The 27,547-nt window shown below is 53.0% G+C and overlaps 1 protein-coding gene across 4 annotated transcripts in view; it reads right to left on the bottom strand.

Annotated features, from left to right (window-relative positions):
- Positions 1 to 527: 527 nt before the first annotated feature.
- The window catches only part of ZFHX2 (zinc finger homeobox 2), a 29,911-nt gene continuing 2,891 nt past the window's right edge, over positions 528 to 27,547 (bottom strand). For 2 of the 4 annotated variants that reach the window (XM_045192147.2, XM_045192144.3), the window contains exons 2-10: positions 13,882 to 15,962; positions 13,172 to 13,689; positions 12,387 to 12,627; positions 10,748 to 10,822; positions 10,257 to 10,315; positions 8,397 to 8,597; positions 7,840 to 7,966; positions 4,202 to 7,669; positions 528 to 3,948 (exon numbers count right to left, since the gene is read on the bottom strand). In XM_045192147.2, the coding sequence (XP_045048082.2) occupies positions 2,978 to 3,948; positions 4,202 to 7,669; positions 7,840 to 7,966; positions 8,397 to 8,597; positions 10,257 to 10,315; positions 10,748 to 10,822; positions 12,387 to 12,627; positions 13,172 to 13,689; positions 13,882 to 15,913 (7,692 nt within the window). In that variant the 5' untranslated portion in view covers positions 15,914 to 15,962 and the 3' untranslated portion in view covers positions 528 to 2,977. Of the gene's footprint in view, positions 3,949 to 4,201; positions 7,670 to 7,839; positions 7,967 to 8,396; positions 8,598 to 10,256; positions 10,316 to 10,747; positions 10,823 to 12,386; positions 12,628 to 13,171; positions 13,690 to 13,881; positions 15,963 to 21,292; positions 21,520 to 27,547 lie in introns of those variants that run through there. The other 2 variants (XM_053928648.1, XM_045192155.3) reach the window with 2 other exon arrangements.

Genomic DNA, 27,547 nt, shown 5'->3' with positions numbered 1-27,547 from the left:
CACAGGAGAAGCAACACGATTTAACCCAGGTGACTTGGAGTTCACCTCTAGCAGTCTGTGAAGGGCTCTGCTGACTTAGCCTTCTGTCCATCAGAACAGCTAACTGTGCATCTCTGGAGCGGGAGTGCTGCTGCTGAGGACTTCTAGTCTTAGGAAGGGGTTGGGGAGATGCTTCCAGCTGCTAGGAATCTGGAATGGTGTACCCTCCAGAAGCATGTTGATTGATCTGAGTCAGCAGTCAGCCGGGCTCTTGTGTCCTAAGCCACAGGGTTCCTGATAAGGACAGTTGCTCCTGTCTACTATTATGAATGTACCTGGTGTCTCCATGCCAGGGCATCTGGTGTAAGAGAGTGGCTCTAACTAAAGCCAAGCTATGCTGGCTGCAAACCCCTAAAATGCATGACACCGTACCTTTAATCATCCCATACTAGGTATTTGCGAAGGTCTTCTTTAAAAGGTTTCTTTCCTTTTTTCCTAATTTTTTTGGTTTTCAACTTTGATACATGAGTCGCATTCCCAGAAAGCAGAGTGAAAAAGCTTCTTTCCTCATACACATGCTGCTAAGAAAATAGTTTTATACACAGAATTCAACAGGATAAAAAGGGTAGGGATGACGGGAGGGAAAGAGAGATGTTGCGAGGTGGGGAGTGGTGGCAGCAAGAGCCAGATCACAGGACGGCAGTTTCTCTCCTGGCTGCCTGCAGTTGTAACTGGCATTTTTGTCACCATCAGAATAACTAATTCTCCCCCGCCCCCACGCCTGGTTTGCTATAGTTGGAGCTTTTAATTTTAGAAATGAAGAGTACCAGAAGTGAGATTCGTACACATGGGACTAGGGAAAACCATTTTCCCTTCCCCTCTCCCCATCCATCTTTTCTGCACATAAGCCACTGCTTTGGTGTTAACATGTTCACAGAGTGGAGCGACAGAGACTGGGAAATCTAAATCCAGGGCTGCCTGAATATGTGTGTGCATGTGAAATGGAGAACGGGAGTGGAAGACGCCTGAAGGCAGACAGTCTGAAAGCAGACTCCCTCAGAAGGGGAGTTCTTAGGGGCAAGGGTAGGCGGAGAAACAATCTGGAGGACTGAGAAAGCTTTGTGGGCTTTTCTTTGCCAAAATAAAACACCTGCTTCTCCACCCTATGCCACTTTAGCTGGGCTTTGGGGTTGCTGCATGTACCACCTGACGCTTACAGAGAATATTAGGATAGAGGTGGGGAGCCCTGTCCCAGCTCATTCCTTTTCTGTTGATTCAGAGACCCACTTTGTGCTTCAGTCATCTCCTTGCCCACCCCTGCAATCGTCAATTCTGGTCCCCATGGGCCTCACAATGGGCCCCGACTCCTTTGGGGGTGTGCCCAGTAGCTGCTGCTTATTGGAAGAGCAGAGCTGAGTTGAAGGGAACAGGGGCCTGGGCAGAGGACAAGGAGGAAGTACACAGATAGGGAACAAGGGTTCCCAAAGGCAAGGAGGTTTAAGAAGTGACCAAAAATGTGAAGGGGCCACTAGGGAGGGGAACGGAACTAGGGGCTCGTGAAGGGGGTGAATGAGAAGAAATGGTGGTTAGCTACGTGAAAAAGAAGCACACCCAAGATCCAGAAACCAAACTGCCCTGTCAGGCCCTTTCCTCCTGGCACTGCCAAGACATTTTTGGCAGCACTGGCTTTCCTAACTCACAACTGGGAATGAGGGGACCGACATTACCTCCCCTGATATTCAATTCAGGGGCAAGGATGTGTCTCCCCAGTCTCCTGGTTCTCCTCATTACCAGCTCCCACCTGAGACTGGGCATGACCTGGACAAGGCTGCATTGCTGTCTCCAGGGTCACCACACCCATGCAAGGACTTAAAGCCATTTGATCTTCCAAAGATGAGGTGCTTTAAAGAAACCCTTAAAATGGGAAGTGACACAAACAGGAAAAAAACATTTGTTTGATGGGAGTTTTCAGGGGTTCCCCCCTGCCAGTATTTTCCAAGTTTGTTTCTCTTTAGTTCATTCCTCAGGTCTCTCCATCTCTTGCTTCCATGCACATGTGTGTGCTCTTTTTTGGTTGTATGTGTGTTTCAGTTTTGTTTTTTTTTTAAAGAACTTTGGATTTGCTGTTGGTGGGCAGCACTGGTCCCAGAGGCTGGACCCCTACATGGCAGGGCTGGGACAAGGGCAGGCCCACGGCTGCTGAGAGGATCTGTTTAAAGCCTTTGAGAGTAAGTTACTGCAGTTCCCAGGGTGCAGGGTGGGGTTGGCAGAGGGGTTCCTGGTGGCAGCTTCCCCTAGAGTCCAGGCCACAGGGGCTCCCCGGTCAGGCAAAGAAGTTACAAAGGAGGGGTATGAGAAGAGTGACCCAGGAGTACTCCTCCCCACCACCAGCCTAAAGTTTGGTTAGTTTTGTGGGCTCCCCGCCCATCCCAGGCTCCAACCTTGGGAGCCAACTGGGTATTTGGAAAGTTTTTGAGCGGTACGGCCCTCAGACAAGAGGGCAGGAAGGAGAAGGGGGAGTGGTGGTTTACTTTCTTTCCCCCTTCTTGGTCTTGGGTTTTCTTTTCCTTTTATCTTCTTTTTTTCCTTTTCTTTTGGTGCTTTCTCAGTGGAACAGCATGGGACACGTGTATTTGTGTGTGTTTATAGGAGTCGGGGGGTAAGTGGGAATTCAGCAGGGAAAAGGTTGTAGGAAGATCAAGGATAGATTCTGGATATAGTGGGCAAGGCAGACATGAATTATCAGGATGACAAATTAGGGTATGTGTCTATGAAGACATAGGGCAAGGAGTTGTGGAGGAGAGGTGTCTGGTGGGGGGGAGGCAGGACTCTGCGGGAGGTGGGGTGTGGGAGGCCCACTGAGGGTAGGATTGAGATTCCCATGAGGTGGGCAGAGCTGAAGGTTGGGGTGAGGGATCTGAGCTCCCACCAAACACCCCTTGGGGTAAGAGAGGGAGCCCTGAGGCATTCCCCTCTCCCAGGATCTTGGTTTATCTGTTTATAAAGCTAGAAGTGTAGAGGTAGTAGTAGTTTTTGGGTTGGAGTCCGTGTGAGGTAATCTTGCTTCCTCTTTGGCAAAAGCCGTGGCAGCAGTGGCTGCGTTGGTGACGGTGATGGGTGGGCCCCCTGGGCGTGGGGCCGCCTTGCGCCTGTGGGCGGAGGAGCGCAGGTGGGAGGCCAGGGCTTCACGCCCACTCAGCAGCACCTCACATGCCAGGCAGTGGTAGGTGCAGATGGGCACCCGCAGAGGCGGGGGCATGGAACCCCCAGAACCCCGCCCAAAGAAGCAGAAGGATCTCTGATGCGCCATGGCCGGGGCCTCCCCGTCGAATGCCATCTTGCACTGGCGGCACAGGTAGCGGTGTGTCACATCCACGGTGGAGATGCCAGAGCTGCCTGTGAGCAGCTCTTCGGCCTCCCCGGCCTCCCCCTCCCCCGGAGTGGGCAGTTTGGGAGGCTTTGGAGGGGCTGTGATTGTGGGCTCAGGAGGCTGGGGCGGAGGCTGGAGGAGGGCACTGGGGAGCAGTCCGATGAGGGTCTGAGGTATCACGGGGTTCATGGGAAATAGCCCCTTCTTCATACCATAAAGCTGTTGGAAGTAGGCCCCCTGTAGCTGGGGGCCAAAGACAGCCGGAGGTGTGGCCCCTCCTGCAGGGGGCAGTGGAAAGGGCAGGAATTGCCCCCCCAGCAAGGCTGGGACAGTGGCTTTCAATGCTTTGAGGTTCTTGAGGGCATCAGTGGAAGAGTTGATGGGGGCTGCAATTGGCTTTCGCTCACCAGAGACCTTGTCCCCAAAGGGCTCAGTAGGTGGGCCCAGGGTGGGGTCAGTGGAGCCTGCTGTGGAGGTGTTGGTTTGGTTGGGCACAGGTTTCTGAGGTAAGGGGCAGCCTGGGCCAGCAGTTTGGACCACTGCAGTAGCAGGCAGGACCGAAGTGGTGAGGCCAAGGAGGCCTGAGGAGGCTGCAGGGCCTAGGAAGATAAAAGAATGATGGATTAGTCACATCCTGGCCCCTCATCCTTCCTGCTCTAGGCCACCTCCAGCCTCACTCACCCATTCCCACCATCTAGCCTCTGTGCTCCCTTCCTTCCCTTCTTTCCCCCAAGAGCCTGAAACAAAAGCAGGCCACGGGAGATTGGAGATGGGAAGAGTCAAAAAAGGAAAAGGAAGGACATTAGAGGGAAATGTTCTCTGAATTCCAGCTCCTCCCAACCTTCTACTCACCTGAATTAAAAGGAGCTAAGCTGCCCACTGGAGGCTGGGCCAGAGCTGGGCTGGATAAGAGAACCGGGGCCAGGCGAGGCAGGGCTGGGGCAGCCCCAAGGGGCATAGAGGCAGGTGTATTGGCAGGTGGGGGCTTGGCAACCTGGGATGCCTCAGGTGCTGGGGCCAAGTCGTAGCACTTCTCACTCTTCAGCTGGACTCGGACTGCCTCCTTGAGCTTGGCCAGGTGCTGGCGGGAAAAGAGATGGCCTCGGCAGGAGACATAGAAGTCATACTTGACATCACAGTAGGGGCAGTTGGTGCGCTGGGCTCCCAAAGGGCCCTCACCGCTTCCCCCAGCCCCACCAACTGCTGCCCCCTGCAGTTTGGCCTTCTTTTCCTTGGCACGAGCATTCTGAAACCAGACCTGGATGACTCTTTTCGGCAACCCAATCTCCTCCCCCAGCACCTCACACTCCTGCATGGTGGGGGTGCGGTAGGCTTCATAGCAGGCTTTCATGATCTTCAGCTGCAGGCTGCTCATCTGGGTCCTATAGCGCCGCTGCCCCATTCCATCTTGAAGCCCGGCCCCACCTCCTGGTGCCCCACTGGTCCCTCCAGCCCCAGGGGACTCTGGTTCGGCCAGGCTGGAAACAGAGGAATCACTTAGATCCCCTGCACATGGACTGCAAGCCTCACTCTCTGGAGAAGTTTTTGCAGGTTCCTCTGGGCCCTCATCCTCACTGTGGGGAGGAGGAGGAGGAGGAGGTGGGAGAGGTAGAGGTGACTCCAGTGTTGGGGTGGTAGCTTCTTTCCCAGGAGGGAGGAAAGGCAGGGGCCCCACAGTAGGGGTGACTGTAGGGAAGGGAAAAGTAGGTACTTCTCTCTTTGGGGCCTCCCTCCCTGTCCCATCATCCACCTTGCCCAACAAGAGGTTGAACTTGGGGAAGGGTGCAGGAGTGGGTGGGACAGGGGGCTTGACTGCAGAATTGGGCACTCCCCCAGGTGTGCTTCGAAATTGGCCTTTCCTTTCTCGGGCCCTAGTATTCTGAAACCAGACCTGCACCACTCGCTTTTTGAGCCCCACCTCCTCAGAGATGCAGTCGAGCATCTTTCGAGTTGGGTTAGAGTCCTGCATATACCAGCGGTACAGGATCTCCAGCTGCTCTGGCAGGATAGTGGTACGCAGGCGCTTGTCCCTGGGGGGCTCACCCTCCCCTCCACCCCCTGCTTCACTGCCAGTAGGGGACAGACTGCCATCCTCGTGCTTGCGTTTGAGGGGTGGCCCTGGCACGGGCGGAGTTCCTGCCACCAGGGGGGTTCGCTCCCCAAACACCAGCAAGGGAAGATCAAGGAGGTGGGGGGCAGCACTGGGCTGCACAGATGGCAGGAAATGTAGTCGGCGGTGACTGGTTAGGAGGTCCTGGTTGGGGAAAGACAAGGTGCACTGGTCACAGGCATGGACTGGGGAAGGTGAGGGAGGAGCCCTCCCCTCGGGATCTCTGCTTTCTGGCTTTGTTGCTTCTGCTTGGCTCAGCTCTTCCCTGCCTGGAAATTCTGGTGATGGGCCCTCAGGCTCTGCTGGGGGTTCCAGGCCCTGTTCCTCCTCTGCATCTTCCTCTTCTACCTCTTCCTCCTCTTCCCCTCTCTCTGCCTCTTCCTCTTCCGGGGACTGGTCATCATAGCATTTCTTAAGGTGTCGCACCAACTCAAAAACACAGGAGAAGGTGGTGTGGCAGCGTCTGCAGCCACCAGAGACTCCCCCAGTACCTCCTGCAGTTGGTGCAGGCCCCCCCTCACTGGCATTTTTGCGTGCTTTCTGGCGGGCGTTTTGGAACCACACTACTACCACACGGCTAGCCAGGCCCAAGAGACTTGCGAGCCGCTCCACCTCTCCGTCCTTGGGGTAGGCACTGGTCTCAAAGAAGGACTGCAGGGCCTGGGTCTGGAACTCAGTGAACTTGGTTCTGGAGAATCGGCGACCTGCAGGCATCAGGGGAGGAAGATTCCCTCTGGAGTGTTCCTCCTCTGGGGGCCAGCGTCCTCCTGCCCGGCTTCGCTCCTCGGGTGGATGGGCTCCCCCTGTCTCAGGCTCTGGCACCAGGAAGGGTGGACTCAGTTGGGGACCAGGTGAGTCCAGAGACCCATCAGGAGGTTTGGGGGGCTCTGCAGGGGGTGGGTATAGGCTATCATAGCTCTTTCGAAACTGAGCAGCATAACGGCTCAGGGCCTCAAAGGGTAGAAAGCGGCGATGGACATGCTCCTCATGTGTCTTGAGGATGAGCATGTTAGAGAAGAGTTTCCCACAGGCCCCGCAAGCCATCTTATCCCCACCCCCCAGGGCCTCGGGTGGGGGTGGGGCTGGAGGAGGGGGTACTGCCTGCTTCCCTTCATTGTACTGGATCACCAGCTCAAAGCCAAAGTTTTCTAGAAGGGCTTTGGCTGCAGTGCGGGCTGCCTCACTGGGTGTTGGTTGTGGGGGTGAGGCTGGCCCTGCTTCGGTTCCCTCTTCAGCCATAGGGGGGTGCTCCCATTCCCGCTCAGCCAGCTCAACCTTTGGGGGTGGGGGCGGGGGAGGAGGCGTGGCAGCTGGCAGGGACAGCAGGGGTGCAGGCCCAGCCAGCGCCAGCTTGGGCCCCACCTTGAGGTCATGGAGGTAGAAGGGCAGGAGCAGCTGCTGCTGCTGGAGCTTAAGCAGTGATTCGGGCACCAAAGGGAAGGTGGGCAGGACCGGTGGGGTGAAGAGTGGGGCTGGGAATTGGTGCAGGTCCAAGGGAGGGGGAGGAGGGGACAGGAAGGGCAATCCAGATATGAAGCCACTGGGGTTGGGGCCCTTCTCAGTACCCGCCTCCCCCTCAGTCTCTTCTTTGGGCTCTTCTTGGCCACGCTCTGACCCCTCAGCCTTGGCATCAGTCTTGGCTCCCCGTGAGCGAGTCTGGTGCAGAACTGAGCGCATGTGGATCTCCAGGGTGGAGCTCTGGTTGTAGGAGACTCGGCAGACTGTGCACTTAAAGGGCTTGTCTGTGGCAGCAGGGGTGGCAGGCGACGTCCCAGCCTCTCCCCGGGCAGGGCCAGAGGGGTCAATGGCAGCCTTCTTCATCTTGTGCAGGTGGGAGACAGAGTTATAATGGACCAGGAGGATGTTCTTCTGCGTGAAGGATTCCTTACACACAGTGCACTTATAGGGCCGAGCAGGGTCGAGAAACTTGTCCAGGGCAAAGTTAGTGGTCTTCCGATAGGTCAAAGGGTGACGAGAGTCAGCTGGAGCTGCTTCTGTAGGACGGGGCTCTCCAGCAGTCCCATCTTCCTCCTCAGCTGTAGCGGGTGGAGGAGCCATTTCCTCAGCCTGGGCATCAGGTCGAGAGGCTGGAGATGGGGCTGGAGAGGGGCCTTGGTCAGGGCTTCCTGTGGGCTTGTCTGGGGCCTCAGCTGAGGGCAGGGGAGGCTCAGGAACAGGATCGGGACTGGCTTCTGGGGTCAGGTGAGGGCCTTCCAGGGGAGAGAAGGAGTTGCAGTGAGAAGTGAACTTTGAGTCAAACTCCACCCACTCAGTATCTATGGCAACTATCCCGGCCTCAGTTGCCTTCAGACCTTCTTGGTCTGTGGAGCCCAGGTCCCCTTTCCTGCCACCTTGGGAGGTTTGCTATCCCCTTCCTTACCTGCTGCCTGGTCTCTGTTGGGTGCATGCTCTGGCCCAGGAGCCAGGGGCTCTGGGACATCCCCCAGAGGGCTGAGAGAGGGCCCAGGCAGCACTTTGGTCATAAAGGTCATCTCTACAGTTGTGGCCTGTAATGGAAGAAATCCCAATGACTTCCCTCCTGCCCCCAGCTACTCCTGTGCCTGTGCCCAGCCCCTTTCCACAGCTCCAGCCTCCTCTCTGGACAAACCTCCCGTCTAACTTCTGCTTTTTCCACAGAGGAGAGGGCCTGGGCTGCACCTCTCCTGTCTGGCAACCTGGGCCTGCTGTTGAATAGCTCTTCTCAGGACCTAGTTGAAGTGAAGGAAATGCTTAGCTTCCTCACAGGCGAGTAGAAGCAGCTAGATAAGCTCCACTCTGAGGTTCCTGCCAACTCTAAAATCTACCTTCAAATCTGTGAAATGCTGTTTCCTTCACCAGCACCCTCGCCTGACACCCCTGCCTCTGCCTTCCCTCTTGCCCCTCCTACCTGGCCCTGACAGGGTGCCCTGGATGGGTCCTCGCCCAGCCTGTACTCACCACATGGAGTAGCTTCTCAACACACTCAGGCACCACATTGTGAAGGTGGCAAAGGTGGAAGTGCAGGGCAGGCCGGCCCACCAACTGCTCCTGGCACAGTGGGCACCTGTACGTGGGCTGCACTGCATGCTGGGAGAGTGCATGAGCCCTCACCTGGTCCAACTCCGGGCTCAGGAAGCTGCAGTATGGACAGCAGTATACCTGACGGCACATGGGCAGTGGAGGGGGTGTCAGGGATGCATGGGACCGACCATCACTCAACCTTTAGGGTTCTGGACACAGCACAATCCCCCGTTACCAATAAAGGAGAGCCCAAGAGGAAGGCATCACTGTGGGCCCAGCCACAGTCCTGAAAGCTGGCTCCTCCCTCCTTTCCCATGGACTGCGACAAAGTCCTAACCAAGGCCACTACCTTGCCTTCCTTCTTTGTCTGGCTCTCTCCCCTCCATCCTGGCCTGTCTGTCTTTCCTCAGCCCTGCTGCCCTACTCAGTTCTCCAGATGACAGTATGACCCTGAGTCTACCTCTCCAGGATTTAGTTTTCTTTCCTTATCTACCCTCACACTGCCTGTATCTTTTCCCTGACATGGCTCCCCTTCCCTCTGGTACTTCCTGGGCTGAGTCTCCCTCATCCTGACCCACCATGCCTCCCCAAGGCTCCTGAACTAAGTGTCTCAGGTGGGGTCCCTCCCTACCTGTCTGTTCAGAAGCCAGCTCATTCTCCCTCAGAGGCTCAGCAGTTCCCACTTTCTTTTCCTTCCTTCTTTTATTTTTCTTCCCTTCTTAATGTAAACAGCCACCATAGCTCCCCCAGTGGCTTAGAAAATTCTGACCTGGCTCTGTTAGTACATTCCCACCCACACCTCTGGAGGGTGGGACTGGGGAGCCTGGGGTGGGGCCTTGGAGGACCCTCTGTTTCCGCCTTACTCACTTGACTGCCTGACCACCAGCCTGCTTTGTCTCCCTGGCTCACTCCTTTTCCTGCCCCCTGTGCCATCAATCCAGGCCTGTGTGCCAGGAAGGGGATGCTCATCTCAATGCACCTAGGCCTAGGAGCAGACATCTGGAGTGGGTCTGCTGAGGGAACAGGAGTTAGCAAGCGGGAAACTGAGCTTGTAAGCCATTACTGCAGCAGTTTGCAGGAAGACAAACATAATAAATACTGCACATTGCAGTCCAGTTTGGAGAACTGTGAGGCACAGGATGGCACCTCAAGATCAAAGTCTGGGAGTCCCCTCAAAATCAACATTTTTCAGGCCACAGAGTTAAACTCCTGGGGTGTGGCTAGGTCAGGCAGAGGCCTGGGTCCTGGAGACTTAATAGATTTGCAGAGGTTGCTGTCTGGTTGCTGTCTACCCTCAGGGAGGAGGTGCCAGGACGCTTCCGCCCAGGCATAGGGCTTTCTGGAGGACAGGAACTTCCACATCTAGTTGTCTTTCTGCTCAGAGCAGAAATAAAGAGCTGGGCGGTAGCTAGTTTTTTGTTTTTGCCTTTCTCTCTTCATTTCTTCACTTCTTTCCTCCTCTCCTCCCTCTAGTCTTTCCTGTCTTCAATACAGTTTCTCTCTTTACCTTTACCTTCAAAGTCCCTTCCTGTCATCTCCCTCTGCACTCCACCCCTGGGGGCCAGCCATGCCCACTGTGGGTGCTGGACATCCATAACTGGGCCTAGATGGAATTTCTTAAATGTTGTATTCTGAGTGCAGTTAAGTCACAAGCATGACAAAATTAGGTCTATCTTTGGTATGAAATCTCTGTAAAGCTCTGCTGATTAGAATTTCAGCCTTTAGAACATGAGCAGGTCTCAGGAAAACTAGACCCCCCTCCCGCCCCCAGCTCTTCCCAGTTACCCCAGTTCTAACCGTGGTCTGGCTGGCACTGTCTCCAGGGGGGCCAGTCTTGTTCTCTGCCTCTTCAGAAGCTAAAGATGAAAGGAGAGATTGAGAGACTCTACAGACCTCCCTCTTCCTTTCACAGACCCCGGCTCTTAAGATGACCTGATTTGTAGCACAGAGCTTCCAGGGTAAGGGGTTGGGCTCTGGGAAAAGGGATGAAGGGCAAGAGAGTACAGGGCTGTACCAAGTGCAGTGAAGGAGGCTGGCTCAGCAGGGCTGTTCCCAGGTTAGTGGGATGGCCAGGTTAGGGTCCTCAAAGAGAACAGGAGCACCCAGCTTCTATGGCTCTCCCTTCCCTCTGTTCCCTCTGTCCTCTTTTTGATCACGTTGGCTTCTTTATCACAGGCCTTGCTGGGTGTCTGGATTATTGCAAGGTCCCATGAGCACCTCAGAATGTATTAGGATTGGGGATATGGAGGGCAAGGGATGGAGGGAAATGAACCAGATGAGCAACTCACCCGATTGTTCTGTCTTGTTCTGGGCATCTTTCTCAGGGGTGGGTGGCTCAGCTGAGAGGGTAACAGGAGCCTTCCCTGTGTAGAATGAGGAGAGAGTCAGCTTAATAAGGATGAAGCATCAGGAAGGGGAGGAGATAGGGCAGAGAAAGTAGTACAAGCAGCCAGTCAATGAGAAAGAACATGGATGGATGAATCAACAGGCAGGGGAAGACAAAACAAAATACAGAGAACCAGGGGGAAAATTAGTGTTATAACTGGTAGGGCCTAAGAAATTATCTCTGGGAGTCCAGCCCCTGTCACTTAGAGATGAGCAAACAGCCCTAGCTGGTGTGGTTCAGTGAACTGAGTGCTGGCCTGTGAATAAAAGGGTCGCCGGTTTGATTCCCAGTCAGGGCACATGTCTGGGTTGCAGGCTAGGTCCCTGGTGGGGGGGGCATATGAGAGGCAACCACACATTGATGTTTCTCTCCCTCTCTTTCTCCCTCCCTTCCCCCCACTCTAAAAATAAATAAATAAAATCTTTTAAAAAAAGTAACAAAGTATTTAAAAAAAAAAAAAAAAGACGAGCAAACAAGTCCAGTGGTAGGTGACAGAAACAGGACCAAACTCGGCCCCTTGTGTTGACTGATTCTGGAAGCCAGGAGCCCAGAAATGTAGAGGGAGGGGCACTGAAAAAGGAAGGTGAGGTTGAATGGAAGCAGCTGCGGTGAGCAGGAGGGGTGAGCAGGAGGCAGCAGGTCTAACTGGGAGAGGAGATTACCGCTCAACTAAGAATTGACAGATGTGTAGGAATTTATTTTCGGTGGCGGCCTAATTAAAGTGTTAAAGTTCCTTAACTCCATTCAGCCTTGCGCCAGGATCGTTAGTTATTGATTTGGGCCCCTCCGGCACTTAACTCCAGCTAGCATATTGGCAACTCAATTAGCACCAGTCAATGCTTTCTGTTCCTGGTTCCTGCTGCCTGTGCCCTCACCCTCACCTACCACTGGCCTCTATGAAGCCCAGACACCTGTGCCCACCTCTGACAGCTCCTTCCAGGCCCTTGTCCTGGACCCTCTGGATCAATGGCACCTGGTGGGCCCTTCCCAGTTTCTGCAGGTACAACCTGAGCTGCCTAAGGGGGACCCTGAGCTCAGACTTCAGGCTGAAGACCTCTGAGGAGACAGGAAAGACCGGCAAGCTTGTCAAGGGCTTCCCATCTGTGCTGCTTTCAGTCCAGGCCCACAGCTCCCATCAGTTTCCAGTATGTCCTGGACCATTCTTTTCTTTCTGCCTCTCTGTCATTCCTGACCAGCTCCCGCCCACCTCCCACACCCAGCATTGCTAGGACACTGGCCACTACTTGGAATCACCAGGTGACTCTTCCTCATCTCTCTTCCTGTTCTCTTTTATCCACCCAGCAAAGTTCCTGCCCTTCTCTGCCTCCTCCCTCCAACAACCTCTTGTTCCCCCTTCACTTCGGCCACCCCACTGTTCCTGAAATCCGGATTTGTCACCCCTTTACATCAACTTTCTACCTGCTACTGAGGGCCCACAGACTGGTGTCTCCTTCCTGGTATCACCTGCTCATCAGACCCCTGGCTCCCATGCCAACTGCTCTCCCTGTCCAGCCCTTCCCCTCTGGTCTCCTGGTTCTCACCTGGAGTCCGATGCTGCCCATGGCTGAAGCTCAGGATGCTCTGAAGAGCTGAGAGCCCTTCCTCGGCTGCCAGGCCACTCTGTAGCAGCTGTAGGTGCCGCTGGGCCTGGGCGTCGCGGTGGGCCGGTGCTCGCAGGTGCTGCAGCACCGCCAGGCGGGAGGGCGTCTCCCAGGCACAGAGCAGGCAGTGGAACAGCCCCAGCTCTGCCCCTGTCGCAGCCCCCTCCATCTCCAGCAGAAACTGGAAAAATGGAAAGAGACTGCTCAGGAGGAAAAAGACTGTCCAGCAGGAACAGATGCCTCCAAATCTTGGGGGACTCCTTTGCCTTTCCCAAGGGAGCCTGACCAGCAGCACCCCCCCCCCACTCCACTCCACCCTCTAGAGCCCCTCTATTCTTTCCTAAGGCCATCTGAGTATTACGGCTTTTTCTCCCCAATCTTCTTTTCCTCCTAGTTTATGAATGGAATCTGGTTCTGTTCTCAATCTTCTGGTGATAAGATGGACTGAGCAGAGGCAGATTCTGCCCTTGAGCCCCAAATACCAAAAAAGCTGAATTAAAGTACTGGAATCACTTCATCCGAGTCCATCATCTGTGGTCTTTTTCTCAGCACCTTTTCTTCTGAATAGTATATTACCTTGGTGCATACATGCCTTTTTCTCCAATTCTGCCACCTGGGTTTTTCCATCACTTTTCCCATTCTGCCTATTCATCCCCATCTCCTCTTCCCTCGCCCTGGGGGCTGTCTGCTCTGCCCTTCAAACCCCAGGCCCTCCTGCCCCTCACCTTATAGACCTGGCTGTTTTCCTCATGAGCTGCACCCCGGACGTGCAGCTGCATCTTCTCCTTGCTGTTGGACTCAAAGTCACAGATGTTGCAGCGCAGGTGCAGGGGGAGCACAGACCCATAAGGAGTTCCGTCTCCCAGGGGAATGGGGGAGGGGGCGCCCACGGCCCCACCCCCCTCCCTCAGGTGGGCTGCCAGCTGGTACTTCTGAGCATGTTTGTCAGTCTTGAGGTGGAGCTGGAAGTTGGCCTTGAGCTGGGTGCTATAGCAGCAGAGCTTGCAGCGGTGGGTGTCCCCGGCCACCTCCTTCCATTCGGCCTCCGGCAGACTGCGGCCCACACTGCAGTGGTAGAGCAGCAGCTCCAGGCTATCCGTACTGAAGGCCTGGCACACAAGGCAGCGGAACACCTTCAGTGATGGGCTGTCATCTGGGGGTGGCGAGGTGGGCAGGCCATCGGAAAAGGAGCCCAGGAGCTGACTTTGAGGCAGGTGAGTGTCCGGGGAGAGGCTGCCAGGGGCTAGGGGACAGAGACGGGTTAGTGGCCCAAGAAGGAGTGGAGCAGGGTCTATTTGGTCTGTGGGAATGTGGGTGGTGGGTAAATGAGGACAGTGCTGAGGGCACCGTTGTTACCTAACTGGCCCTTGGGAAGAGCACAGGGAATGGAGTTTGGCCATGGAATGGGGAGAGAAGCAGAGTCTACGGAGCTTACCAGGTGTGGAGAACTTGCGGGCAGGCGCTCCAAGGTGGTGGAAGCCATTGAGAAGCAGCTGGGCTTCTAGGGGCTTGTCTGGTCTCAGGCCAGGGCCAGGTAAGGGAGCCTGGGGCTGCCCTAGGGCCTGTGGCCCAAAGTACTGGAAGAGTTCAGGGGGAGTGGCAGGGGCAGCCCCTCCTGGGGGCGGAGGGCCTGGCCCCACCAGCCCAGGTGGCAGGCCCAGTGGCAGCCCCTGGTGGAGCATGAGGACATTCTGCATGTGCTTCTCAGAGGTCATGTGGATGCGCAGATTTCGAGAGATGTTAGTCTCGTAGCTGCACACCTTGCACTGCCAGGATGATTTGGTCTTGGGCTCCTTGTCTGCTGCAGAGGGTGGGAGTGATGCCTCTGGGGGACTTCCCTGCCCACCAGGTCCCACCTGGAAGCCCTGCAGGTTGGCCAGGTGCTTGTCAGACTGCATGTGGATGCTGAGGTTGCCCTTGGTGGTAGTGGAATAGTTGCAGATGTCACAGCGGTAAGGCTTGTAGCCACAGTTATAGCTCTCCCCCCGTGCGAGGCGGGGGTGAGCCCCCCCAGCACTGCAGTAGCTGCAGTGACTGTTGCTCTCAGGGTGTTTTTCCCTCATGTGCACATCCAGGGTCTGCTGGTACTTGTAGTGCCAGTTGCACTTGGGACACTTGAGTGTCTTGCAGGAGTTGCGTGAGTGTAGCAGCGACATGTGGCTGGACAGGCTGAGGCTCTGGAAGGCTGCAGGGGCTGGGGCGTAGTCGTCGGCTAGGCAGTATGGCTGGGGTGGGTCACTGGGGTCTTCAGGAGAGCCCACTGGGGCAGGGAGAGTGCTGCCCTCCTTGGAGGTGGGTGAGCTTTGGTTGAGTGGGGGGCAGAGCCCTCCATCCTCTTCTTGGCCCTCAGGGAACCAATCTGGCCCTGCCTCACCTGCTGCCATTGGCAATTCTTTGGCTTGGGTTGGGCTGGGGTCCCAGATGGCTGGGGTTGTGGATGGGGAGGGTGGACTGAGGGCCATGACTTCTTCTGTGGGCAGTACAAGGGCCTGGGTTTCTGCCTCAGGGGGGCCTTCCTCTGTCTGGACTGCATTCGCCTCCTGGTTCACTGTGCTGCTGTTGTCCAGGGGTATTTCTGAAGGTGGGCAAGCAGGTGGTTTTGGTTCCAGAAAGCTTAGGAGGGCCATGCAGCCCTTGTCCCCTTCCTGGAGCACAGCTGGGTTGCCCGGCAGTCCCTGATGTTGAGCAGGGGTTAGCTTCACCCCATGAGACTGTGTATGACCCATAAAGGCCTGGAGCCGGCTGAAACCCAGGCGGCACAGGAGGCAGAGCCAGAACAGTGCCCTGTGGTCTCCCTGCCTGCTCCCGATGGGGCCATCTTTGGGATCTCCAGGTGGGTCTGGAGCTAGCTGGTAGCTCCAGAAGGCTCCATCCCTTCCCTCACAAGCAGCCAGAGATGGCGCTGAGGTATCATGGGACAGAATTTGGTCAGAAGAGCTAAAGCCTTGGATTGGGTCAAAACCATGTTGGATGTGAAGAGCAGTGAGGTGTGCAGGGGGCTGGTGGGGTAGGCTGGGCTCTTCCTTGATGCCCGCCTCGCCCCAGGGGAAGCCCTTTGGTAACAGCAGTTCACTGCCACCTGGCAGGGACAACTTGGCCATTAGGCAGGCCTCACCGTCAGCTGTGAAGAATAAATGGTTACTTAGGTCCACAGGAGGGAGCCCTCCTTCTCCCTCCTTCTGGTCCTCTTCCATCCCCAGGTCCTTTGGTGGGAAGCCATCACAGCCAGGCTCTTCTTGGGGCTCCCCAATCTCCTTTGGTGGGACGAGGCCACAGCCCGACTCCAGGGGCTGTCCCCCTGGCTCTGAGGGCCTCATGCCCTCAGAGATGGAAGAGGCAGCAGGGGGATCTTTGGTGACAGGATTAGGGGGGGTGCCAGGGGAGGAGGTGTCTGGAGGCAGAGACGGTGCATTGTGCCCAGGGGGTGGGGTGGTGCCAGCAGTAGAGGATGTGCTAAGGGTGGCCATGGCAGACGGAGGAGTTCTGGGGGTTCATTTCAGCGTGACAGCCAGTACCCTGTAGAGGAAACACAGAGAGGGAGGTGCTGTCAGGTAGCAGGGGAGACATAGGCAGTTAACTCTTCTGCTACTCCAGTCCCACTCTCTTCTCTGAACACTGGGCTCAGGTACCCATTTGCCAGCTTGAAGCTTCACTTAGTGTCTAACAGGCTTCCAACTTAACATGCCTAAAATCAGAACTCTTTATTGCTTCCCTGAATTTATTCTTCACCATCTTTCCTACCTCAGAATTTGGTGCCACCATTTAGCTTAGGCTAAAAACCTAAAAGTTTTCCCTTGCCCCACCATATGCAATTTGACGGCAACCTCTTAAATATGTGAACTCCCCTCCCCCCATTTATCTTTGTCTACACCAGCACCATCCTGGCCCCAGTCATTCTCATCTCTCTCCTGAACTAATGCAACGGATACCCCCTTGGCCTCCAGTTCTACCACTGCCCCTCCAATCCAGTTTCTTCCCACCCAGCAACCAGAATGAGCTTTCATTTAATTCTCAGTTATGAAAAATGTCAAACATAGCCCTAGCTGGTGTGGCTCAGTGGATTGAGTGCCGACCTGCAAACCAAAGGGTCAATTCTCAGTCAGGGCATGTGCCTGGACTGCGGGCCAGGTCCCCAGTAGGGGGCCCGTGAGAGGCAACCACCCAGTGATTTTTCTCTCCCTCATTTTCTCCCTCCTTTCCTTTCTCTAAAAATAAATAAATAAAATCTTTTTTTAAAATGTCAAACATATATAAAAGTAAACCAAAAATACAAAGAATACTTTTGTACTCATCACCCAGCCTCAACAGTCACCAACTCATGGCCAATCTTGTATATATCCTCACCCACTCCCCCCTTTCCTGTATGATTTTAAAGCAAATTTCATAAAGAATCATCTTTTAAAATGTAAATCAGCCCTAGCTGGTGTGGCTCAGTGGACTGAGTGTTGGCCTGCAAACTAAAAGGTCGCCAGTTCGATTCCTAGTCAGGGCACATGGGTTGCGGAGCAGGTCCCCAGTTGATGTATCTCTTGCACATCAATGTTTCTTTCCCTTTCCCCCTCCCTTGCCCTCTCTTCAAAAATAAATAAAATCTAAATAAAATAAAATGTAAATCATACTATATTCTCCTTAAAACCTATCAATGATTTCTCACTGCCCTGTGAATAAAATCCAGACTCCTTCCCCGGATTTGCAAAAGGGCCTCTCTGATCTGACGCTTGCTTTCCTATTCTCCACACTGCCGTTGGCTGGCCAGCCCTAGCCCACTGGCCCTCTTGTTGCTCACACATACCAAGTTCATGTCTACCTTGGAGCCTTGCTCAAGCTATTTCCTCTGTCTGGAATGCTCTTCCCCCAGACCTCTGCCTGGTGGTTCCTTGTCATTCAAATCTCTGCTCAAATATAGCCAATAGGCCTTTCCTCTCTACAGAAGCTAAACAACCCTGGGAGGTTACTTTGTTATGGATTTTATACCACCTGATATTTCCTGCTTTACTGATTTCTCCCTCCTAGAAGGGAAGTTCCATGAGAGCAGGAACTGTCTGCTTTATTCACTGCCTTATCACTAGCACTGAGAAAGATGCCTGCCTCATAGTCAGTACAAGTCTACTAAATGAATGAGCTCTGGAAAAGACCCTCAGATTTTCTAAGCACTGAAGAGGTATTTTTTGCCTCAGTCAAGGTCTTCTTTCCAGAGAGGCTACAGTGAAATTTCCATTGGCCTGTAGGTACCATGCTGCTCGCAGACCTATCTCTGGTCACAAGTGTGTGGAATTGGTGGGAGTTCCCCTGGCCAGTTGAAAGACAACAGTTCTTATGTGATTAGCTTCCCCAAAGATACAAAAGATAATAATAGTAATAATATTACTAATAGCTATTAAGCTTGGTCCTGGCACTGCTAAATGCTTTACATCATCTCATTAATTTCACAACAACCTTATTTGACAGGTGAGGCAGCCAAGAAACAGGTGCAGTAGGCTGCTGATGGTCACTCAGCTCCGGGTGGCGAAACTAGAAAAGGACTGGCGGGGCAGAGCTGTATCCAAAGGTGTGGACTGGGCTCCTCTGTCCAGTCGGACTGTCCCTCAGACACAGTGCAGGCAAAACAGGCCCCCAAAGGGCAAGAAATGAGAGTTCCTGGGCTCCCTCTGGCTGACTGACTAGAAAGTACCAAGCCTCAGCATGCTGCTACCAACCTTTTTATCTTGACACCTGTCCCCTCAGCCTCACCAATATCCCATGCCTCACCACCCCATACTTCTATTGTGTCAAGTGGCCCACAACCTTTCCATTTCTTAGAATCAGCAGATCTCTAATGACTTAACCGTTAGCACCTGGGCCAGAGTGCTTTAAGGAAGGGATGAGGTGTATGGCCCCTCCTTCCCTGAGCCATCTCTAACCCTCACTGTCAGATTCCCGGATTTGGAATGGGTCTTGCTCTGGCCCCACCCAGTCTGCAGGCCCAGTTCCTGATTCTCTCCCCCGCCCAGGGCTCCCCACTCCACAACCCCCCCCCCCCCCCAGGCTAGCCAGGCGTGAAGTCAAAGCCCTTTAGGAGCTCCACCTGGGGCTGGATCAGCATGCTAATGAAAATGCAAATCAGCACCTGGGCAAGGGATGGATGAAATGGGTGGGAGAACCAAAAAGAAAGTAAAGGAATTAGATGGAGGGGAGTCTGTCCTAAATGACCAGAAAAAAGCCCTGAAGTCGTAGGAGAAAGGTATTCCTCCTCTAGAATTTGGCAGGGGAGAGGTACAGGGGGGAGAGTGGGGATGATAAGTGAATGTGGATCTAACATTCCACTGTCCCCCACCCTCGAAGCAGGGCCCAGTGCCCATTCACTGCCCTACCTGACAGGAAGAACTGAGGCCAGGCAAGAAGGGCCTCTCCTGGGCCCCATTGCTGAGGGCTGTGCAGGGTGGGTGCTATCTTCCCCTGGCCCACCCCACCTATATCACATCGATCTGCTCCTTCTCCCTGGCCCCCAACTCACAACTGTAGATCAAACTTCAGAGGAGGGCTAGGAAAACCTAAGCCCCAAATCCTCTCTCCAAAGCTGCTATTTCCCAAGATTGGGTGGGGTGGGGAGGGGGGGAACCCAGTTGATTTGTAGCTAGAAACCAAAGGAGCTTAGCTTTAGGCTAGCCTGTGTAGGAGACCCAGAATGCGTGGAGGGTAGGTCAGAAGCTGTTTAAACTTGCAAATCTCTTCCCCACCTCCCAACCTGTCCCTCCTCCTCTTCAGGAAATAATTTCAATTGCAAATTTATTTCTGCCACAGTGCACCCCTCAACTCCCCCTCCCCCTTCCTTCTCAGTGCTTCTCCCATCACCCGCTATTTATTACAAACCTTTAACTGCAGCAATTATTTTTTTCACTTGTTTTTCTCCTTCTATTCCCCTCCTCCTCAATCTTTTCTTCCTTTCTTCTCTGCATCTCCATGCCCCTTTCTTTGCTCTTTCTACCTTGAACTGAGTTCACTTATCTTTCTGGGGATTATGCAGAACTAGATGACTAGTTTAAAAGTCACCCCCCACCTAGAGTCCTATTCTCCCTCAGTCCAGTGCCATTCCTCTTTTAGTTCTGGGCTTTCCTTAAGAGCCTCTCTTTTCCCTTGGGGCACATTGTAGCAGTGGAAAGGGAGAAGGCAACCCCTCAAAGGCCCTGGCATTCCTGCCTCTGGAATTCTTCCCTCTGGAGGAGGGAAGAAGGAAGAGGGTGGATCAGGTGTAGGGTGGAGGTTGGCGGGCAGTCTGAAGGAAAGCTGGGTAGAGGCAAGGCCTGGGGGGCCCATGAGGAGTGGGTGAGGGGAGACAGAGCAGGCAGTGGAGTCGGTGTGATTAGAACGGAGATTGATGTGAAGAGGTGCCACAGACGGCAGAGAGAGTCAATAAAACGAGAGGATCACATTAGAGGCGACAGAGAGAGCTTTAAATTACAAGGCTGCTGCCACCAAGGGGGATGGGAGGAGGCAGGCCTGGAGCCAAGGGAGAGTGGGGAGTTCTGAGGGTGCAGTCATTCCCCAGAATGAACCCTCCAACTCTTACCCTAAAAGGCCCGTGTCCCCAGAGCGCCCTTCATTCCATCTCCCTCTCTAATGCTTCCTGCCCTCACAGGGTGAGGAGAAAACTATGGAGAAATAAAAGAGTTTTTGTTTGCTTTTGGTATTGCCCTCTTCCACCTTCCAGATGGAAGGGGCTACTTTCAAAGTTCAGCTAGGGAACTGTTGCCTAATCACCGAAGTGGGGACACAAAGGCACCTGTAAGTAGATGGTCAAGAATTCCTGTTTCTTGATATGCGCTCCCTGTTCAGGGGTAGATACAGTACTTAGAACAGGAAGAAGCCAGGGAACCAGGAGGCTCCAAGATGGACAGTAGGGACCCAGAAAGCTACTGTGATGGAGATGTTATGAGATGGACAGAAACACTCCATGTGAACTTGTGGGCAGCTGAAAAGGTGGGCTCTGAGACCACACAAGCCAGGGAGATTACGGGGAGACTTCAGAACCAGAGAATTACAGAAGCCACAGGCGCAAACGCAAAGCAACAAGGGAAAACATGATGTGGGGGGAAGGACAGACTCTGCTCCTCACCGAAGAGGGGGCCAGGGTGTGGGTTCAGGTTGGCGGGTAGAACTAGAGGCAAAGCTAGGGAGGAGCCTGCCCTCTGGAGGCCCCCAAGGCCAGGACTCCCCTTGGGTACAGCCCCCTCTCACCTCTGGGAGAGGAAAAGAAACACTACTACTCCCTAGTGGTTACAGAGAGAACATCACTCAGGAGAAGACAGGCCTGACAGGAACAGATTGGCTCTCTCCTCAGGGCTCCCCTCCTTAAAACAAAAATCAAAAACTCCTCTCCTTCCATTTTTCCAAACCCAACAAGCCAAAGGATTTCCAAGCAGAGCCTGACAGAGGGCACCAACATATTAGCTTAAAGTTTGCATACGATTCCCACATCAGAGCCTTCCAAACATTTTTGCCTTTCACTTTTCCAGTTGTTCAGTCTATCCTCTTTCCCTAAATCAGAACCAATTTTTAGGACCTTTTCTCTTTCCTAAGGCACTGCTCTCTCCCATGCTCACTTTGCCCTTGCCTCTCTCTCCTTTCTGACTCAACCTGTTGCTTTCAAGAGGAAGCAGCCATGGAGAGGAGGGGAAGAGAAACAGGAGAGGTGGAGTGTGTGCCCCCCCTGGCATAGGAGGAGTGTTTGGTATAAACAGCAAACAAACTCTAACTAGATGAGCTATATATTTCAAGGCAGTGGAAGAACCTGGGCTTTGGATTCACGCCCACTCAGTCAATCCTGACTCCCCCACTCGCCAGCTGTGCAACCTGAGTAAGTTACTTACGGAGAAGAATCTTAGTTTCCTTATCTGGGAAAATGGGAATGATACTTTCCTTGCTGGCTGTGGTGAAGACTAGACGAAGTAACCTGTGAAAGTGCATACACTGCGTGTTGAATCGCATCAAGGCTTTTCCTTCCATCCTGGCTATCTCCTCCCAGAATGGAGTATAGTATTTGCAGGTAAACTAACAATTGTCCTTCCACCCTGCCCCTTCTTGACCAGCATTCATGCTCTAATCTCTGCCCAGATCACTGGAGGGCAGACCCTTAGGTGGGCAGGATATGAATCTAGTCTGCCCAGCAGCAGACTTCATTTCTCATTTGGCCCTCCTGACTGCTGGGCTAGAGATGCCCCATTATTCCAGAGCAGGGATTGAAAGCTTTGCCCAGGTTCACACTTTGCCTGGGTGCAGAAGCAGCTAAAACTTGGATCCAAACTAGTATGACTTCTCCCTGCATTTAAAACTATAAATTTCTGTCTCTAAATCTTACCTTCTTTATTCTTAAAAAAGAAGGTACTCCTATCCCTCCATTTTAATTCTACCTATCTCTTCTAGACCTCTCCCTCTTCCCCTAAAATATTTGGGGAGTGCTTACATTGTGTAAGATAAAATTTGTCCAAAAGAGAGGAAATGAGAATGGCAGGAAAAGGAGTGACATAAAGGGTAATGAGCTAAGGCAGAGCAGAGGGAGGAAGAAGGGAGAGGATGAGGTAGGGAGGTTGGGGGGTAGGGTGCTGGATCCTGATCTGCTTATGTAAATATTGAAACCTCCCTGCTTTGGCATCAGATTGGACAAATTGTCTGTTCCAGTGAGAGGAATGGAGCAAGGAGGTTGTGTCTTACACCTTGCAAGATACTTAAGGTAGGTTCAAGGTAACTCTGCGACATGTGAGGCACTGTGCTGAGCCCTCTGCAAGCATCTCATCACCTAATCCTCCGCTACAGTCTGATGAAATGATATAGCTATTCATTCCCATTTTACAAACATGGACACAGACTCAGAGGGGTTGAAAATGTTTTAAGGTCTCACACTTGGACAGAAGTAGAGTCAAGATTAGACTCAGGTAGCCTGACCCCTGCACTCTGCTCTTGGGTTAATTTGTTAGCTTTTAAATTCTGGCTGGCACGCATTTTGAATAGACTTTGAGTTTGTCACACTGCCCTTATGCATATGTGTACTGTCAAGCTACTCTTTGAGCTTGAAAGTGTTAGATGGCTGTCACCCTGTTTCTTAAGATGGGCCCAACAGGCCCACTGCTCTGTACAACTCCAGTGGGCACCACCCACATATAGTCTATGCAGGGGCCATGGCCATTATGTGTGTTTGGGGTTGGGGTTAGAAGATTATCAAAGGTTGAGTTATTTGCCTGATGATGATGTGTGTGTTCATTTGTGATGCTTCTTAAAGCTGAAAGTCTACACATGAGTATACACAACAGAGTATGAACTTCATCAGACCAGTGGTTTGGTATTAAAATACAGCCTTTAGGGACAGACAGACCTGGAATCAAATTTAGTTCTATTCCTTATTATGAAAATGACCTTAGATGGGTTACTTAAAGCCCATTTCTTGTCCTGGCTGGTGTGGCTCAGTAGATTGAGCACCAGCCTACAAACCAAAAGGTCGCTGGTTCCATTCCGAACGAATTCACATGCCTGGGTTGCAGGCCAGGTCCCCAGCTGGGGATGTGCGAGAGGCAATCAAGTCTCTGGCACATTAATGTTTCTCTCCCTCTCTTTCTCCCTCCCTTCCCCTCTCTCTAAAAATAAAAAATAATCTTTAAAAAAAAAAAGCCCAAATATAGAATGGGACACAGTTCCTCACAGAGCTGTGTCCACTGAGGTGATCACTATTGAGACTGGCACTTTGTATGTTATTAATAAATAAAAACAATAATTATTCAACTGCATGCCTTATTTCCCAAATTGGGGTATACGTGTATGTTTATTGCTTTTTGATTGTGCATGTGGCTGAGGGCCTGGGGGTAGCCTCTCCTCAGTACTTATATGTTAGGAAGGTGCTGGCTCTCAGGCCTCAGGTTCAGAGCCTGGGCTTCTGGTCAGCGGTGGGGTTGTCTTGGGATGTCCAGTGCTGGTTTGCTGCCGCTTGCCTGTCTGTGCTCAAACGCTCCGCTGGCGCAGGCGAGTTTGGGGTGATGGTAATTACTGGGATGGCCCAGCCCTAATGAGTGTGATCTCGTTACACTCTCACAGCCTGTAATGGAGCTAACCTCATTTCACAGCCATTAGAGATGGAGATGAGGCCCCGCCCCCTGGCCCCACCAGCTGCAGCTCTTTCAGCCCTGGCCACGTTCTGTCCCTCCCGCTGGCAATTTCCCCAGTCCACTTCTTCTTCCCCTGGTTCTTCTGCTCCTCCTTCCATGCTTCCCTCTTCTGCTCCCCATTGTTCTTTCCCCTTCCCTCCTCTTTCTGCATCTTCCGTGTCTCTCCTCCATCCCCCGTCCCTCTTCCTTCTGCAGGTCTGTCTGCCCTCCCCATCTCCATTCCCCTCTCCTACTCTGTGCCCCTCCCCCGCCCCTCTCTGCAGCTCCCCCTGCCTCCCCGCCTCCCCGCCTCCCCGCCTCCCCCAAGTTGCCCCGTCTGGCCAAAGGACAAATCTCAAGAGGGAAACCAGGAAAGACAAACAAGGAGCAGTGACTTCATTATCGTTGTTAATTTGCCCTTCAGTTCCTCCCACAAGGGTCAAAGCCAGCACAGCTTGAACTCGGGACTGACAAGGCGGCTGAGACCGTTGCCTGCCTTTGCTATGTTAGGCCTCTCCCACAAACACTCTTCTTCCTGGCCTTCATTTCCCCACAGCCCCTGGGGTTCCTCTCTTCCAGTTTGTTCACAATCCTCACAGCCTACCACTCTCCCCTTTTTTCATTTAAATTGTGGCCTTCTCTCTCGCTCTCTCGCTCTCTTCCGGCTGGAAGTCACATGGTTTTTACTTTAGAATCCGGCTCGTCACCCTCTGCCTGTCTGGCTTCTCCCACTCCTCTATGCCCCATCCACCCTGAACCTCTTTCTAGGCCATCCCTTTCTTCCCTCTTCCCAACCCCAAGTGCACTCCTTCCCCTAAAGCACCAGGATTTAACTCTAGGTTTCAGAAATCTAGAAACCAGCTTTCTGAAAAAGCTGGAGATGGGAGAAAGGAGGCATGACCACAGTAGGTGAGTGATACAGAACGTGGAAGTGGCTGGATAGAAAGGACGACAACTGCAATGTCAGGGGAAGCAGCAGGATCCAGTCTCTTATCCGAGACCCAAGACACACTGGGCTCCAGAGAAACAGCTTCCCAAGACCAGAGGAAAAGGACAGAGCCAGAGGCCCTTGGGCTTGAGACTGAGGTGGGGGGGGGGTGGTCACCAACAAAACAAGGAATGAAAAATCTGAGGCTGGAAATAGCATTTACACCATTGTTTCTTCAGGGAAATAATCTAACACTCCGGTCCCACCCTCTGCCCTCCTTCACTGAGAAGCCAAGTGAATGGCAATTGACTCTTGACCTTCGGCCCAATCCCAGCCCCAAAGGGAGAAGCTGAGGGTACTTGGCTGTGACTGGAGGCACTAGGGAAATGCCCACACATGAAGTAAAGTTTCTGACCCACACCCACCTTGCCCCCCTGACTCTGCATGTCAACATGCTAACACAGGACCAGATGCTACATACCTATACCCTCTTCTCTCCAAAGAGAGCTCTCGCTACTTATGTCCTGCTGGTGAGCACTGTTCCAGTGGGTGGCCCTGCTATGATTTCAAGGCTGGAACCATAGCTTTAATGTAATCCCACATTCCTGCCCAAATACAGAGGTGAGCTCCTGTGCTCTCATTTGACTGAAAAAAAAATTTTTTTTGATGGGTGCTGAGCTGTCTCAGGAGGAATTAGAAAAAGATGTCTTCTTCCAGGTATATGCAGTTAACATGCCAGTGGTATGGCTTGGTGACAGGAAAGTAGGTGAACCTCTGGCCTGTCACCCTTAACTGGGTACCCTAAACAACTATACAGAGTTTCTGGACTTGTTCCTACATGAGGGGGACACTGAGAGCCAATGGGATTATCTCAGAGTGCTGGAAGGCACCTCTAAATCTTTTACCCCTGTCTCACCAGCCTGGGGTGAAGGAGGGGTGGGCAGGTGTCCCCTGGGACTTTCCCCACAGAGGCAAGGGGCTCTGGGAAAGTGAGTGGTGGGATGACTGAGAAGCCAGAGAAGAAAGATGGAAAAATCAATGAAATGAGTTTCTAACGGTGAGGTAAAGGACCGCGGTGTCGACAGCCTGTCGCCTGCTGCAAAATATGAGTTGCCTAAGTCCGTGGTGGCTGCTGACAGTGCATCCAGCTGCCACTGTCCTCCCTTCAGGCCCATGCCCGCCGGCCCCTTCTCCAGCTAAGCTGGCCTTTCTTATCATAGCCCCTAGGGCTCCCAGCTCACTCACTCTCTTCCTGCTCTTCTCAACTCATTCAGGGTCTTTTTCACTGGTCACCCGAGGAACAGGACAGGTTATAATCCCTGACTGGTTACATCTCTCCTCTCTTTGGGGCTTCTGTGTATTTATACTGCCCCTTGGTGTACAGATTTCACTCACAGCTGTGGTGAGCTCTCCATTTCTTGCCTCCCCTCTTCTCCTAGATACCTCGGAACTTACCCGACAGCGAGCAGCCAGGGTCAAACCCATCCCTCACAGGGTTCCTTACATCCAGGTCTGTGCTTCTTTCTGCCTTTCGGCCCAGGCCAACAATGACTTCCCTGTAATTGCCTGAATTAGAACAGGGTGTTTCGGATGGGCCTGGTGTTGATTTATGGACTCTATTTGTGACCAATGTATAAACACGGGCATGACTGATTCAACTGCACTTTCATGATTGGGGGCGGGGTGGGGGTGGGGATGCTACTCCAAATTCAAATCTGACAACTCTGTCTTTGGAAATAACTCTCAACCTTTTCTGGAAACCACCTTCTTTCTCTACCCTCCTCCGCATCTTCCTCTTGGGCTCCTAAGACTGACTGTCCATTCATGTTTTCCTCCTTTTATCTCTACAATGACTCCCCAGATCAGCCCCTGAAGTCCACCCTGGCTGCCTGCAAGGTGCTCCTAACCCAGCCTGTCCTCTCAGGTCTCGCTCTTGCTCAGGTCACTCTCCTCCAGCCCCTTCTTCCAGTCTCTGACTTCCCAGCTTGCACAGACATGGGCCTGAAGGGTGGGGTGAGAGGACGGTGAGCGACTCTTTCCCTTAGCATCTTCCTATCAAGTCAACATTTGATCAACAGACATTTACTAGGCATCTTCTGTGTGACAGACACCACCCTAGGTGCTAGAAAACAGAAACTAGCCAGACGCAGCTCCGGTTCATATAGCCATCAGGACTAACCTGGGGTCTCTCACCGACAGCTTTGTCCATCTGACTCAAGAGTCCCATTTTTTCTCTTTCCGTACAAATTCCACCATGCCCCCTGGCGATTCAGAACCCTTCCCTTTTCTCTATTCAGTTTACACCTCACACAGCTCTGATCCCTGATATTCTCTATATCCAGCTTCAGTCTCCATTCCTAAACCCAAATGCATTTTACATTTTTGATATGTCTCCTCTCTGCTCACAAAGCCTCTCTTTCACATTCGGTAACTGCCATTTTCAGTTCTCTTCTTTGCCTGCCTTTCAGTCAGACCATCCCATTCTCCATGTCCCTGTCTCCCCAGGTTCCTTCCCCTTGCTCCCGCAGACCCTAGCAAACCTCAGGCACTCACAAACAAGACCTCATTCTGAGCTTGGAACAGCTCCAAGAAGGCAAGGTCAAGCTACCAGACCCAGAAATCCTACAGATTTGACTCAGGCCGCAGCCCAGTTAATGTACAGCTCCCCAGCAAGGCAGCAAGTTGTTCCTCTGTGGGTTTCAAGGTAACGCCAGCTGCTCTGACATCATGGAGGGAGGAACCCTGTCAGGTTGCCAAGGCAACGCTAACAATTTATGACATCAGAGGTTTGAGGTCTTTGGTTCTCAAGGGGCTAGAAAGATTCAAGTTCCTGTCAGCTAAAGTAAATAGGAATTCTACTTCTTCATCTCTTTGCTTGTGTTCCCCTGGCTTCGGGAATGAAATGCAAAGGCCTTTGGTGGGATATTGAGTGATTTGGCCAAAGGAATGAATGCTCATGAGGCTCTCTCTCCCTTTCGATTTACCAGATAGCTCTGCATGCTCGCTCTCCCTCTCCGTTGGCATCTCTCTCTCTTTTGGGGCTTCGCCCAGTGGTATTTCAGCTC

Source organism: Desmodus rotundus, chromosome 7 (genome assembly GCF_022682495.2).
Source record: "Desmodus rotundus isolate HL8 chromosome 7, HLdesRot8A.1, whole genome shotgun sequence".
Classification (NCBI taxonomy): Eukaryota; Metazoa; Chordata; class Mammalia; order Chiroptera; family Phyllostomidae; genus Desmodus; species Desmodus rotundus.
Note: the sequence above shows the minus strand (reverse complement) of the source record. Positions and strands in the feature narration are given on the sequence as shown.